A 14517-nucleotide genomic window follows, 5' to 3' on the forward strand; every position below is an offset into this window, starting at 1 on the left:
GGCTCATAGACTTTAAGTGACTTGCTCAATGGCCTATACATACTAAACCATTCTCTGTTCTGCTAAACTTTCATTTCCAGACATGATTCTGATATTAAGCATTCTGAATATAAGATTCTATTTATACTATAAATGAGGGGTAATGAAAATTTTGTGATTGTTTTTTGTACTGGGGATTGAACCCAAGACTCCTTAGCCATTGGGCCATATCCCCAGCTGGTTTTCTATTTTATTTTGAGACAGGATCTTGCTAAGTTGCTTAGGGCCTTGCTAAGTTGCTGAGGCTGGCTTTAAACTTGTGATCCTACTGCCTCAGTGTCCCTAGTGGTTGGGATTACAGGCATGCACCATCATGCCTGGAAAACTTTTATATTTTTTTCCATAACAAATGGAATGGAAGGGTTCATGTTTAAGGTATCTTTCTGGCATGTAAATTTTTTTGTTTTGTTTTGTTTTCATTCTTCCAAGAAATCCTTTCTAGCTACAGATTGCTACTCTATTTGCATGGTCAATTATGAATCAAAACCAGTCATTTACAGAAATTCTGGGGTCACTTGAGTGCTTCAGGCACTTATGTGTGTTAAGCACCTTTTACCAGCCAGTGGTGATTTGGGACATCCACTAGTACTTAAGGACTGGACTTGGTTTCTAGCTGTAGAATAATGAATGGCAAGGAAATATCTAGTATTATGAAATTTCCTTCCCAATCAAAGGACCCTCCTAAGGGAACTAAGAGGAAGTAAAAAGGGAGAGGGAGCCAAGAGCTGAACCTAAGCAAAATACATACTGTGGGATTCCTGCCAGTCTCCAAGAGGACGTTGCTACTTGATTTTAGAAAGCAGCATTTTTCAGCAAATTCCTGGTAATGTCTAAACCACATGGTTTTGAATGCAAGGTAATTGGTGGATTGTATCATCTGATGGACTCATTAAGAGAGAAATATTACGAGCAAATTGAAATAATATATACCCGCTTACAAGGCATCCCTTTAATTGAACACCACAACCCATTAGAAATGTGCTCTGCATCCCTCCAGCAAACACGGACCAGCTGTCTCCACTTGCAGTTCTTCTCTTCTTCAGTCAGTGCGTATTCAGCTCTTCCAGTTTAAATGCTTTCTCATGAAGCCCTTGCTGACACTAGGAAATATAATATAGAAATGAATTCCATCTGTACTGCCATCTTCAATTGTTGAGGAAAACAATTCCAACCACATACTCCAAAATATGCGTTCACATGCAAGATTAGAATCACTTGTTATGTTCACGGTCATGGAGGGCCTGCCCTCTGCTGGCTCAGGGGTGGAGGGAAAGAGAATGCTATTGGCCTGTCCTACAGCTAACTAATATGGTGCCATGTGCCCCTGTGACGTGGGAGGCATCATCTCTGTCCTGGATGTGCGGGTCTCTTAGTAATATACCAATGGCATATATGTACCTGCCCTGGTATTTTTCTCATTATTTTTTAAGGCATGTGGAGGGGGAGTCCTCTGTTGCTGGGATAACTTGAGGTTGTGGTGCGGGGACTACTATGGCTACTGTAGAGATACAATCCAATAGAAGGATCATTTTAAAAATAATTCATTCAAACAGGCCCTTTTGTAGGGTTGATCCAGATTCCCCTTCCTCATCTCTGAGATCCTTCTCAGCTTACCTGGAAAGGAAGAAATACTGTTTACCACCCTGACTGGTGAGCAGACCAACCCTGATTGACCTTGTCCATCAGCTTTGGAGGGCTCAATTACTCAGGGGTCACAGCACCAACCCCTGGACAGAAAGAGTTCCATTTTAGCTCTTTTTGCCGACTTGGTAACTTGATTTTAATTTATCTCACATTTGTTACTTTAAAAAAAAATTCTATTTTACTTCTATTTTGTGTTTTTTTTTTTTTTTTTTTTTTTTTTTGCGTTACGGAGAGATAATTCACCTGTCATATAATTCACCCAATTAAAGTATACAATTCAATGATTTTTAGTATATTCACAGATTTTTTTCTACCATCGCCACAATTGACTGTAGTACATTTTCATCATCTCTAAAAAAATGTTCATGCCCACTAGCACTCATTCTTCATGTCCCCTTCCCTATCTTGGGCAAGTACTTGTCTATTTTCCATCTCTCTCGTTTGTTCATTCTAGACATTGCACACAAATGGGATCATAAAATGTATGGGCTTTTGTGACTGGTTCCTTTCAATTAGCAAAAGGTTTTTAAGGTTCATCCACGTTGAAATGTGAATCAATAGTTCATTCTTTTCATTGCCAAATAATATTCCCTTGTATGTATAGGCTACATTTGTTTCTCTACTCATCACTTGATATTATTAGCAGGCTTGTCTGGATAGTGGATATCCAACTGGATAGTGATGATTTGACAGCAGGGATCCTTGACACTTTCCATATTCCCCAGAGGACTTACTATTGCAGCCTACAATTGGGGGGAAATCATGTATTTATTGGAAGATTGCCTATTGATCATAACCATAGTGTTCCCCACACCGTGGTGACTGTTATAAGTCTGTGCACATTTCTTGCATTCTAAAGGTTAGTAGCAGAATTATTTACAATCCCATTTTCTCTGGTTGTGAGTTGGAGATGACTAAATGGCTCATTTTCTATGTTTAGGCTCCAGATGGTACTGAATCGCAGTCAGTCAGAACAAATGAAAACAAATACCAAGGAAAAGATGGTATGTTGGACCTGTTCTCTTGTTTTTTTTTTTTTTTTCTTTTTAATTGGGATAATAAACAGTTACAACCTTTTAAAACATTTGCCTTCAATTCTAATAAGCAAATTCTATTACTAATATTAGGTTCCAGGTTGATAATTATATGAAGTTGAGCATATAGTTGGCTGTTTTTTTTTTTTTTTGAACGTATATCCCAATCTGATTCTACATTCATATATTTATGTTCCTGAACAGTTAGCATGTGCAGAGATGTTTACCTCGTTTAATATACTCAAGAACTCTGTGGCCAGGTACCTTGGTGCATGTCTGTAATCCCAGCTGCTCTGGAGGCTGAGGCAGGAACATTGCAAGTTTGAGGACAGACTCCACAGCTTAAAGAGACTCCTTGTCAAAATAAAATTAGTAAAGGAGCTAAAGATGTAGTTCAGTGTAGAATGCCCCTGGATTCACTCCCTAGTACCTTCCAAAAACAACAAAAACAAAGAAAAACAAGAGCAAAAACTTGGTGGTAGGCACTGCTCTTAAGCTCAGTTTTCTCAAATGAAAAATGAGTTTAGAGTTGTGAATTCCCTTTCTCAAGGCCATACAGTTAGAAAGTCAGAACCAATAAATTTTTTCTCAAATGGTTTAATTTTCAGAAAATTTAAAGAAACTAAATATTAGTTGATTGAGTAATTGATTATAATTCTCTTTTTTTATACTTTTTCTCTTTGAATATTCAGGTATGAGTTGAAAGTTCAAAGCATGGAAAAAAATCAATATTAAGGCTTCGTTAGAATTTATCAAGAAAAAGCATAGTTATTTCATTTGTTTACAAAAAAAGAAATGTGTTCTAAATTAAGGTCATAGGTTTAAGCTTAAAAATATAGTTCTTAATTGTTATCACAAAGGTAAACTTCATTTTCTCCAGTCTTAGCATCTGGGACATTCACACTGTTAATAGTGTTGCAGTTAATAGTTGTTGGAGATGGGGACTGGGTATCAGGTAAACTTAGTACTAGGAAGTGTTCCTAATCTTCCCACAAAAATCCTGCATTAGGCCAGGCATGGTGGCACATGCTGTCATCCTAGCTACTCGGGAGGCTGAAGCAGGATTATTGCAATTTTGAGACAGGCCTCAGTAAGGGAGACCAGGTATCAAAAATCATGCATTAGGCTTACATTGTATGAGACATTTTACAGTGAGCATCCAGCATCATTTTCTTTCATATGTTTTTTCAAAACTTTTCTCCTGCACCCCTACCTTAAAAAAATGCACACATGTGCTGGTGTGTAGTTCTGTGTACACACACATACACACATATTTGTAGCTATAAAAACCCATGCTCCATCAGGTATGGGGGCATATGCCTATAATCCCAACTACATGGAACGCTGAAGAAAGATGACTCCAAGTTCTAGGCCAGTCTTGGAAATTTAGGGAGACCATGTTTCAGAATAAAATTGTACAAAGTGCTAGGGTGTAGCTCAATGGTAAAGCACCACTGAGTTCAATCCCCTGTACTGCCGGCGGGGGGGGGGGGGATGCACTTGCTTTTTCTCGCTATTCTGTGATTTTTTTTTTTTTTTTTGGTAGTGCTATGTGTTATTTCAGAATGAAATTCTTAGTGTTTCCTCAAGTCTGTGTACCAGCAAACACCAAAATGACAAGCCAGCCAGCATAGCCATCTCTGGCTTGCAAGAAGGCCGAGTCTTCTGGAGGGACAGACAAACCTTTGTGCCAGTGTCAGTGTGCTTTTGGCCTTGGGGAAGAGTGACTGGCAGTTGTTTAACAGATACTGAGGACAATAGTGTCCTTGCTTTGTGTTTTTCTCCATTGTCAGAGATCATAATGTAGGCTATATCAACAAAAGTTCTGGAAGACAAGTTTGTTATATAAGCACTTTCCAGTCTAAACGGCAGCAGGCAAGGGCAACAGGACTCAGTCATGCTGCCTGGTTTACATGTGCTTTCGTTGGAATGCTAAGCAGTGGGCATTGAGTGTCCAATAAGAACAGCAGAACCTGTGTACCCCTGTCCATGGCACCAAGCGGTGATCACCACACCTATTCTGGGCACTAGCCAGGGAGCCAGGAGTGTTGTGTAAACAGCAGAAGGTTCAGAATGATGTGCTTGGAAATTGTGGCTGGGGTTCCAAAGTAGGGCTATTTCTTTTTAAGATCTGAAGGCATGGGTGACATAGTCTATTTTAAGTATTCTCCCTACACTTGGGTTTTCAGACATGTTCAATCTGTGATACTTATTGCAAATTAAAAAGTTGTCACTATGAAGATTGCAAGGGTTTTCACATTTCAAATCAATCCATCACTAAGTATTCACCTAAACTTCTAACCAACCAAATCAGACAACTCTATGAAAGGGCAGTGATTGTTTATTTGGGAATTACATTTCTAATTTTTTAAAAATCTTTCATATTATTATGTATACTTTCTTCTTTTTTAAAAAATTTCCATGGAAGAAGAGTCTTTTTTAAAAATAAGATATTTCTGAATATTTTGAACAATTAAAACACTTTGGGGAGATTTGCAAAATATTTGTAACCTAGTGCTATTATCCTTTTCAAAACCCAAGGAAGATAAATTAAAGAAATTATGTTTCTTACATTTGAGAACTTTAAAGTGCCAAAAGGTCTACTTCAACATTCTCTTTTAGATTTTCTCTTTTGAGAATAGATTTATCAATTTATTTTTCTTATCCAATTAACCACCCATTTCCTGTAACAGTGTCCCTATGATTATTGATGTTATTGTCACCATAATTATTTTCCTGAAGGTCTCCCTTAACTTACCATTAAAATTGAGTCTTTAATATACTTTTATTTTTGCCTTGTTTCTAGAGGAGATTCATATATTTTAAATGTGTTCCAATTTAAGTAGAATTACCTATTTGTGAGTTTAACACAGTCCATTTGTATTGGGTATATTGTCTTGAGAAGTGTAGTTTAAAAATTTTTGTTCACAAACATTCAGCTGCTGAAAGGGAGTTTCTAATTTAAGAAAATAGCTAATCATTTTTTTCTTCTTAGAATGGTTTCCTAGGAAATCAATATACATATTCACAGTAACACATAAAGTCAAATAAACCAATGGGAAAATAGAATTGGGCTTTGGCATTTGTTACTATTTTTAGAAACCATAAAAACTTACAAATATTTTAATTTTTAAAAAGTTCTTGCAGGCAGGCTGGAAAAACAAAGATGGTAGCAGATGTCACCAATAATATTAATTAGCTTTAAATTCATTCTTATTTTTGGAATCAAAACAGATAAATGCTTATTTTCTTAACTGTGAGATGCTTCTGGGCCAGTTGGACCAATGCAAACAGAAAATGTAGGTGGCTTATTCAGATTTCAAGGTGGTAACAATGAGTATTAAGCCATGGGTAGAACCTTTCTGAGTTGGGATCCCCTTATGACTGCACAGGAGCCCACTCTGCTTATATAATGGGAGTGAATAAGACTAGATTTGTATTTACTTCTTAATTTCATTTTGATTAAAACAGGTTTTTTTCAAAATGACTATAAATGCAATGTTTTTATTAGCAGTAGACTTTTAATACCAGTATGTATATATGGCATGCATTTTCATATTTTTAAGTTTGTCTTCCATCAGTTTGTTCTGCCACTATATGAGGATGTTAGTATATAAGCTTATAAATGAACTATGTAAGTTATTTTTTAATTCAGAGCTTCTTATCATGATTCAAACCTCTTCAAAGATAATGTCAACAATCCATCATTGGTGCCTGGGTTTTTCTAATGTGAAATGTGTTAAAACCAAATATGTACCAAATAGTCGAATTTAGAAGTATTTTCTTCAAAGCTTAAAGTTTGAATTTTCTTGGGGAAGAGAAAATTAGGAGTTCTTTGGATTAGGCAAAGGGGAATGAAGGGAAGGAAACAGGAATAGGAACAGGAAAGAGTAGAATGAATCCAACATAATTTTCCAATGTAACTCCACACCATGTTCCACCACAAAAATGGGATCCTAACTAGAGTAAGTCATACTCCATCTACGTATAATATGTCAAATACAATCTCCTGCCGTGTATATCTAAAAAGAACAGCAACAAAAATAAAAGCTTGTGTTTTCCTCAGAGGTTTTGAATGTGAATTCTTTCCAGGAGGATTATCAGCAAACACACACACACACACACACACACACACACATACACATACACACACACACAAATCAAAACCTCAAAGCAAAGTTAAATGTGTTACACTATATATCCTTGAAATGTTGATGTAAATGAATTAAACCTATTTAGCTAGGGTTGATAGTTGTAGGAACTTTTATGCTCTTTGATAAAATTGGGCTGAAAACTTGTTGGTTCCTGTACCAGTTACCTCCAGGTAACTCTGCCACAGTGAGATGTTGGCATTAGCTCTTATTTTGGAATTTCTACTATGATAGGTAACATTCCAGAAAGAAAAAGCAGGGTGTGGAACAGGTTTATTCCAGGAATGTCTTCTAATGTGATGAAATTAAATGCTAATTCTAAGAGAGATTACAACTCTTCTTACCTCTTTCTTTTGAGTTTAATTCCTCAGTGTAGAATAAAATAACATGGCAACTACTAAGTTTGTGAGATTTTTCATCAAGAGTTTGATATCTCCCAGCTGCATTTTGTATTTTGACCCCATCTAAGAGTTATGTTCTCAAATATTCCACAGTTGGACCATAGTTCCCAGTTATCCCTATCTTCTGTCTCCCTTGACCTCTTGATAGGATTCCTTGAGTATACTTTTTACCATGAAAATAATATTTAATTTTTTTTTTTTAGTTGTTGTTGGACACATGCCTTTATTTTATTTTTATGTGGTGCTGAGGATCGAACCCAGCACCTCTCATGGGCCAGGCAAGCGCTGTACCGCTGAGCTACAGCCTCAGCCCCAATATTTAATTCTTGAGTGGAGAAAATAGTAATATTCTCAAAGATTTTAAAGTCGTCAATGTATTGGAAGTTAAAAAAATAAAAATAACGCAAGTATATGATTTGGGTCCTCCCCTTCCCCAGACCAGGCATCTACCCCCCTTGGTGATAAAGAGCTGATGCTCCCAGTGCCTGAGGACACACCTGCCTCTGAAACAGACATCAACCTGGAGGTGTCATTTGCTGAGCAAGCAGTCAACCAGAAAGAGGAGAAAACTCAGAAGAGTGAAAGCAATGATGCCTCATTACCTGTAAGTAGCACGTGTCCAGATGTTACTAATGGAAACATTTTTATCAGATTCTTACGAAAATTTAGAACCCAGGGCTAAGTTGAAAGCATGATACAGCAGCACCCTGCCCTTCATTGATAGAATCAACCCTTATTAATATATAGCCTTTCCTGTGTCTTTATCTATGTATGCCTTGAGATTATCAAGGACATACAGAACAGCTACAATACTCAAACTGAACACTGAAGAGAGAGCTATATTTAATAGAGAGTCATATTAATATTTCTCTAGTTGCTACAAGATTATCCTTGATAGCTTTCCCTTTCTCCATACCCATTAGAATTTGAACAAGGGATATTTTTGTGTTGGTTGTTTCATCTTTCCTGTTTTCTTGAATTGAGATAGTTCCCCTTCTTTTCCTTTAACATTTTTGAAGAGCCCAGAGCAGTTTTCTGATTTTTGTCTGTTTCCTTAACTTTCTGGACAAAATGTTCTATGATCACCTTGTAATTTTTCCCCTTAGACTTGAAAGTAGTCATGTCTTCAAAAAGCTCTGGTTCCTTTTAGCAGTAAATTATATTTAGAATCCCAGTTCTCTGTGTAGAGTGTTCTCATTGCTACTGAATACATATGTCCACATGCACATCTATCTATCTATGTGTACGTATACAGATAGATTTTGTGTGTGTGTGTGTATATAAGTATATATACATGTATACAAGTAGTTATTTGTTCAAATTTTACACATGCAATTAAAAGGAATAATAAAATGAACCCTAGTCATCGCCCAGCCCCATCATTTATTGTAAGTCCAGGGTCAATCCTGATCTAGCCATATCCTTATCTAGTTGTTTATTCTGTGTTATTTTGTGAACCATATCTGAATTATATTGTCAATATTTGTGTTGACAAAGTTTAAACATTTTAAAACACATGTTCATGTTGCCATGTGTTAAAAATCTCTAGACAGTGTTCATGAAATTTGATATAATTTGGATTTTATAATTAAATATAAGTCATGGTTGAACATAATGACTTTATTAATTTTTCCATGTGGTGCTGAGAACTGAACCCAGTGCCTTGCACATGGTAGTCAAGCTCTCTACCACTGAGCCAGCCCAACAATTTGAAATTTGATCTTTTTGTAGAGTTTGTTTGAGGACCAGGAACCAAGGTCCTAAATTGCAATTGATTGACGTCTTTTGAGACTTTAAGTCTCCCCCTTCATTTCTCTCTTCCTCATATTCCTCGTTCTCCCTCTGTCCCTCTATTCCTCTCATCCTTCCTCTGCTTTCCTTCTCCTATTTTCCTTTCTCTCTCACCTTTCTGTGTCCTCTTTTGTTCTTTCTTTCTGTCTTTCCATATATCCTACTCTCTCCCCTTCCCTCAAAATGTATTTGTTGAAGACACCTGGTTGTTAAGTTATAGAGAATTTCTCCTTGTGACTAATCCTATCCCTATGATACAATTTAACATCTTCCATTGTTTTTATAATTGACTCTAGATGTATTGGTCTAAGGTTCAACTTCTCTGTTGAGACTACTTCAGATATGTGGTTACCTGTTCTCAGGAGGCGCACAGAATCTGGTTGTCTTTTTTTTGGTGAAATTAACAGCTGCTGTCAATAATACAGTTTATTCATGGTTGGAAAATGCTGATGTTCCAATATTTTCATCTGTCTTTGCTTTATTACTTTGGATATTTCTTTTAAGAAAAACTTTTTTGAAATGGTTACTTTCTCCATGTATTTAACAGTTTTCAAAACTTTTTGATTCCCTAGCATTTTTCCCCAGCAATCAATTACCATTTGTGTTTGTTTTATAAGAATAGCATCTCAACTCATGGATTCATACATATTTGATGTGATCCTAGACAAAGTTTCCCATGCTTATCTGGTATATTTTTGTACTCCAGACTTAAAATTGTGTTTTTCAATGAGAACTCTGATGTCATTTAGTAGAAACACATTTTCCTGTCCATGACTGGAACTCAAGGCCTATTTGGTCTCTGGGTTGGTCCTCATTTTCAAGGCTTTCAGACAGCACGAGAACATCTGTATCTTTTATGCTGAGAATTGTGGTTCTCAGGAAATGGCAGGTGACATATTTAGAATGTCACTTAAAGACTCATCTTCTTTATTCCACATTAATGCAAAGAATATCGATTGCTAACACTGCCATCAGTAAGAATACAAGATAAGGTTAGCATAATCTAAACAGAATGAAGATAGTGTTGACTACAACAATGGAATAAAATAAAATCTCTGCCCAAAGTTTCAAAACAAGACTTGCTCTACCATTTTATTCTGTTTTACAAACTAATTTGTGTTCACTTACCATATTGATTTTGTTCATGTCATGCCCCAGGTTTAAGAATGACATTTCTTTTTCTATGTTCTATATTTGCCAAGGAAACCTTCGTCTGTTCCTTAGAGCCTATCTCTATACCTATGCTTCTTGTTAAGTCTTTCCTGACCATGAACTTATGTTACATAAATTACTTGAAATCTACTGATATACTATCATTAGCATGCATTTGATGTTACTAATTTGTCTGACTTTGTTTTTACCTACATGCAACTATTCATTTCTACAACCATATTTTAAAATTCTGCATGCCTTCCAGAAGACCTAGGTATATTGTAAAGTTTCTGCAAGTCCTTAGTGTGGTTGATGGAGTGAATATTTATAATCACCACTCAGAAGCAGGTGTCTGAGCAGAAACAAACCTTAAGTTCCATTTTTACTCCTTGCTTCCTTGAATCTGTAAATAAGCAATAGGCTTTATGTAATGCGCTATCCTGTTGACCGCATTTCATATGCACTTCCTTTTTCTTAAAGCACTGAGCAGGCTTTGTTTTAATTCTTTATGATCTCTCGGTGGATTCAGATTTCTGCTCTTAAATTTTGAAGATCAGGTTTTATAACCTTTTAGATGCTGTAGTTTGACAATTTAGCTACTACACTGTATATATCAGGAATTATGCTCTGCAATTATTTCATTCCTCTATCAAAAGATCTTTGTGAGGTTAAGCATTGTCTCTATTTTCCACATGAGAAAACCAGTTAGGTTACAAGACATGCTAAGGCTTGACTTTGGTGACTAAGCCTTTGACACTTTTCTCTTGCTTTCCTTTCCAAGCTGAAGCTAGGCTGAGGAGTAGGAAAGTCAAGTTCATCATTACTGATGAAATGCCTGCAGGCTACCTTGTACGGCAAGGCCTACAAAGGAGGGGGAGCATCAGGGAGCACTCCCTAGCTAATTTATGAAACACGGGGAACCAGGGATCTTTATATTTTTTGAAAATTTTTATTTCATTCTTTGCTTTAAGCACATTTTTCAAAGGTGGAGAACTTTTCTGTTGCTGAAATTCTACTGTCTTCTCTTAACCAAGGAACTCAGCCATCTAGTCTATTAACTAAACAAAAATGACAGGAAACTTCATAAATATTTAAAGCAGCTGCTATGAATTAAACATTGGGGTAAAGAACTAACTCCTTCATTAAGTACAATGTTTAAATAAATAAATAAGCTCATGACATATATTGCTAGGTAAATCAAATGTTTGAACTAATAATATTTCAGGTTTCTCTAAACATTTACCTTGGGTAGTACTTCAATAATTATATTACATGTGTTTGGCTTATTAGACCACAAACAACTGATTTTAATGAAACATTTAGGACTTTTTACAAACATGTAAATGGTTGGTAAATATGGTTGACTCAGCCCTTCAGAAAACAAATCATTAGCATAAATATAGGGCCGTGCATGAGAAAAATGTGACAAGTTTTGTGTAATTTAAAAAGTAAAGCTTAGTAAAATTGCAAAATCAGAATATCAAAACATTGGTGTGGTGTTTGAGTATATGCTTTTCTTTCTGTAGTATGAGTGTCTTCATTTGTTAGACCAGTGGCAGGGCTCCTGAAATGTGCCAGGTCTACAATACAACAGGGTTACAAGAGGTGATTAAGATGTAGCTCCTGTCCTTGGGGGGGCTCCCAGTCCTACATCAACACTTGCCAACCTAGATTTCCTCCTGCCTGCTGCTTTTTGCCCTCTGCCTGCCAGGTGAATGGGGCTGGGAGGACTGGATTTAATGAATTTGGGATTGAGGAGGATCTGAATTTGCATCTGTATTTTGTCACTGACCATGTGGCCACATTTAACCCTTTCCACCAGGCCTCATTTTTCATACCTACAACACCGCCATAGTAATTCTTACCCTTTTGAGACTTTGGCAGAATGTAGTAAAAAGTAAATATGAATCTTGTCATTTTTTTCTTAATGGAAAACCATGAAATGTTGACATTATTTAAAAAGTTCTGTGAAGAAATACACAGTGGTAATACTTAACCCTTTTTGAGTGCTTGCTATATGCCATGAGTGCCTCACCATAGCTTTATATGGTGGAACGTGGCATTATTCCATCTTGCAGGTAAAGGGGCCCAGGCGCAGAAGTGGTGGTATTTGCCCGAGGTCACATAGCTAGTAAGCGATGGAGACAGATTTGCCCCCTGTGCCCAGCTCCACATACTCACCCACTGTGCCCTGCACTATGGAGGCCTTCCACATCAGTGCTGGGAATTCAGTTAGGCTCCATCTTCCATGAGGTCTGTTCTTATTTTATTCAATATTTTCGTAGGACAAAAATAGATTACCCAAAGCTAAGAGAGATACCTTTTCTCTTTTTTAGTGGATTTTTTTTTTTTTTAAGGCTCTCAGAGTTGAGTTTGCTTGAACGAAATTGGCTATAGGTTTCAGGGGATAGTGTAACCCTCAAAAATTGTGGTCTCACCACTGTTAAAAATTATTGAGGGGCTGGGGATGTGGCTCAAGCGGTAGCGCGCTTGCCTGGCATGCGTGCGGCCCGGGGTTCGATCCTCAGCACTACATACAAACAAAGATGTTGTGTCCGCCAATAACTAAAAAATAAATATTAAAATTCTCTCTCTCTCTCTCTCTCAAAAAAAAATTATTGAGGCCCTCAAAGAGGTTTTGTTTATGTGGGTTGTACCTATGGATGTTTATATCAAACTTAAATTAAGGAGCTGGGTATGTAAATTATGGGCTTAGCATACTTGAGGCCTAGGTTCAATCCTTAGTGGTAAATTATGGGCTTAGCATATTTGAGGCCTAGGTTCAATCGTGGCACAAAATAATAAAAATAAAAAATAATAAAACAACAACAACAATAAAAATAATAAATAAATTAGCTAGACATAGTAGCATGCACACACCTGGAATCCCAGTGGCTCAGGAGGCTGAGGCAAAAGGATTGCAAGTTCAAGACCAGTCTTGGTAACTCGGCAAGACACTGTCTCCCAAAAAAAAAAAAAAAAAAAAAAGGTCTGGAGCTACACACAGTCTGTTTAAAGTAACTGCTACCATTAACATAAAAGCCCTTTTAAAAATAGAAAATAGCCTTGTTTTTAGAACTAAAAATTGAGAAGTGTGGCGTACTTTTAATTTTAGCACATCTCTAATATTTGGCCTTAGTAGGTCAGCTCCTCCTGCATTATCTGTTGCAATGGTCCACATCGTTTATCATAGGAAAATTTCTCTGTGCTCTCAGGAGAGAATGAAAGCAGAAGAGACAAAATAGTGTCTTAATTATTATTAAAATTAATTATTCAACTAATATTAATTATTATAAAAATTGATAATTTTTGAATTAATAAGTTTGACCTCTAAACCTCTTGAAAGAGTATTGGGGACCTGCATGATACCATGCTTTAACCTGCTGCTTATATTAATATTTAGGCCATGAGATGTTAATAACAAAAATCATCAGAGAGAATAAAAGGGAATCAACTGAACATCTTTGGCAATTAAATGAAGAAGGCAAGGGTAAATCTCAACGATGCCATCTAATGAAAGACTTTTTTTTTATCAGACTGCTAGAAAATGATCATTGGTTTAGTCAGCAAACAGGGCAGACTGCAGCATGTATTAAATATGCTAAAGAAATTCTTCTTTTCCTCTCGTGGCTTGTTTTCTTATATATAATGAGTTTAACGTTAAGAGTACTAGATGATATTTGAGAAATGCATAAAACAGCTAATATCACAGACTTGCTTGTGGTCCTGAGCGGCACCTCTCCATTTTGGTATATTCAGCTGTGAAAGTAATAATGATAACTAATAAGAGCAACCACATAAAAGTCAATGGGAAGTGGTGACATTTAAACCTCACAACAACACTTTAAATTAGGTGGCGTCCTTCTTTTTCTCCTCCTCCTTTCTCTCTTCCCTCTCCTCCCATTTTGCAGAAAGAAAGATTAAGCAATTGCCAAATCGCATATCTGGTAAGCAGCCGGATGACTGGCAGGCCCTTTCTTTAAAGTTCATGCCAGCTGCTATCTCCCGCCCTGTAGCCTTTGCCAACCTCACCATGTTTTTACTTACAGAAGATACACAATGTATGTGAAGGGTACCTGGCACATTCTAAGCACACACTCATGCTGCTATTTCTCTTCTTCCTATTTATCCTCATCATATCATGTAATTCCTCCTCTTCCACCCCACCCCATTGATTACCCCCCAAGTTCCAATTTTGCTTTGGTTTGGGTGGTACTGGGGATTAACTCAAGAGTATACTACCACCAGCCCTTTTTATTTGATTTTTTGAGACGGGATCTCTCTAAGTTGCCCAGGCTGGCCTCA

At 36.8% G+C, this 14517-nt stretch overlaps 1 protein-coding gene across 2 annotated transcripts in view; it reads left to right on the plus strand.

Moving 5' to 3' along the window:
- Positions 1-14517, plus strand: part of Arhgap18 (Rho GTPase activating protein 18) — a 172892-nt gene that overhangs the window by 121853 nt on the left and 36522 nt on the right. For both annotated transcript variants that reach the window (XM_076858265.1, XM_076858264.1), the window contains exons 4-5: positions 2624-2687; positions 7707-7873. In XM_076858265.1, coding sequence (XP_076714380.1) covers positions 2624-2687; positions 7707-7873 — 231 coding nt within the window. The remainder of the gene's footprint in view (positions 1-2623; positions 2688-7706; positions 7874-14517) is intronic.

The sequence above is a fragment of the Callospermophilus lateralis genome, chromosome 6, assembly GCF_048772815.1.
Source record: "Callospermophilus lateralis isolate mCalLat2 chromosome 6, mCalLat2.hap1, whole genome shotgun sequence".
NCBI classification, from domain to species: Eukaryota; Metazoa; Chordata; class Mammalia; order Rodentia; family Sciuridae; genus Callospermophilus; species Callospermophilus lateralis.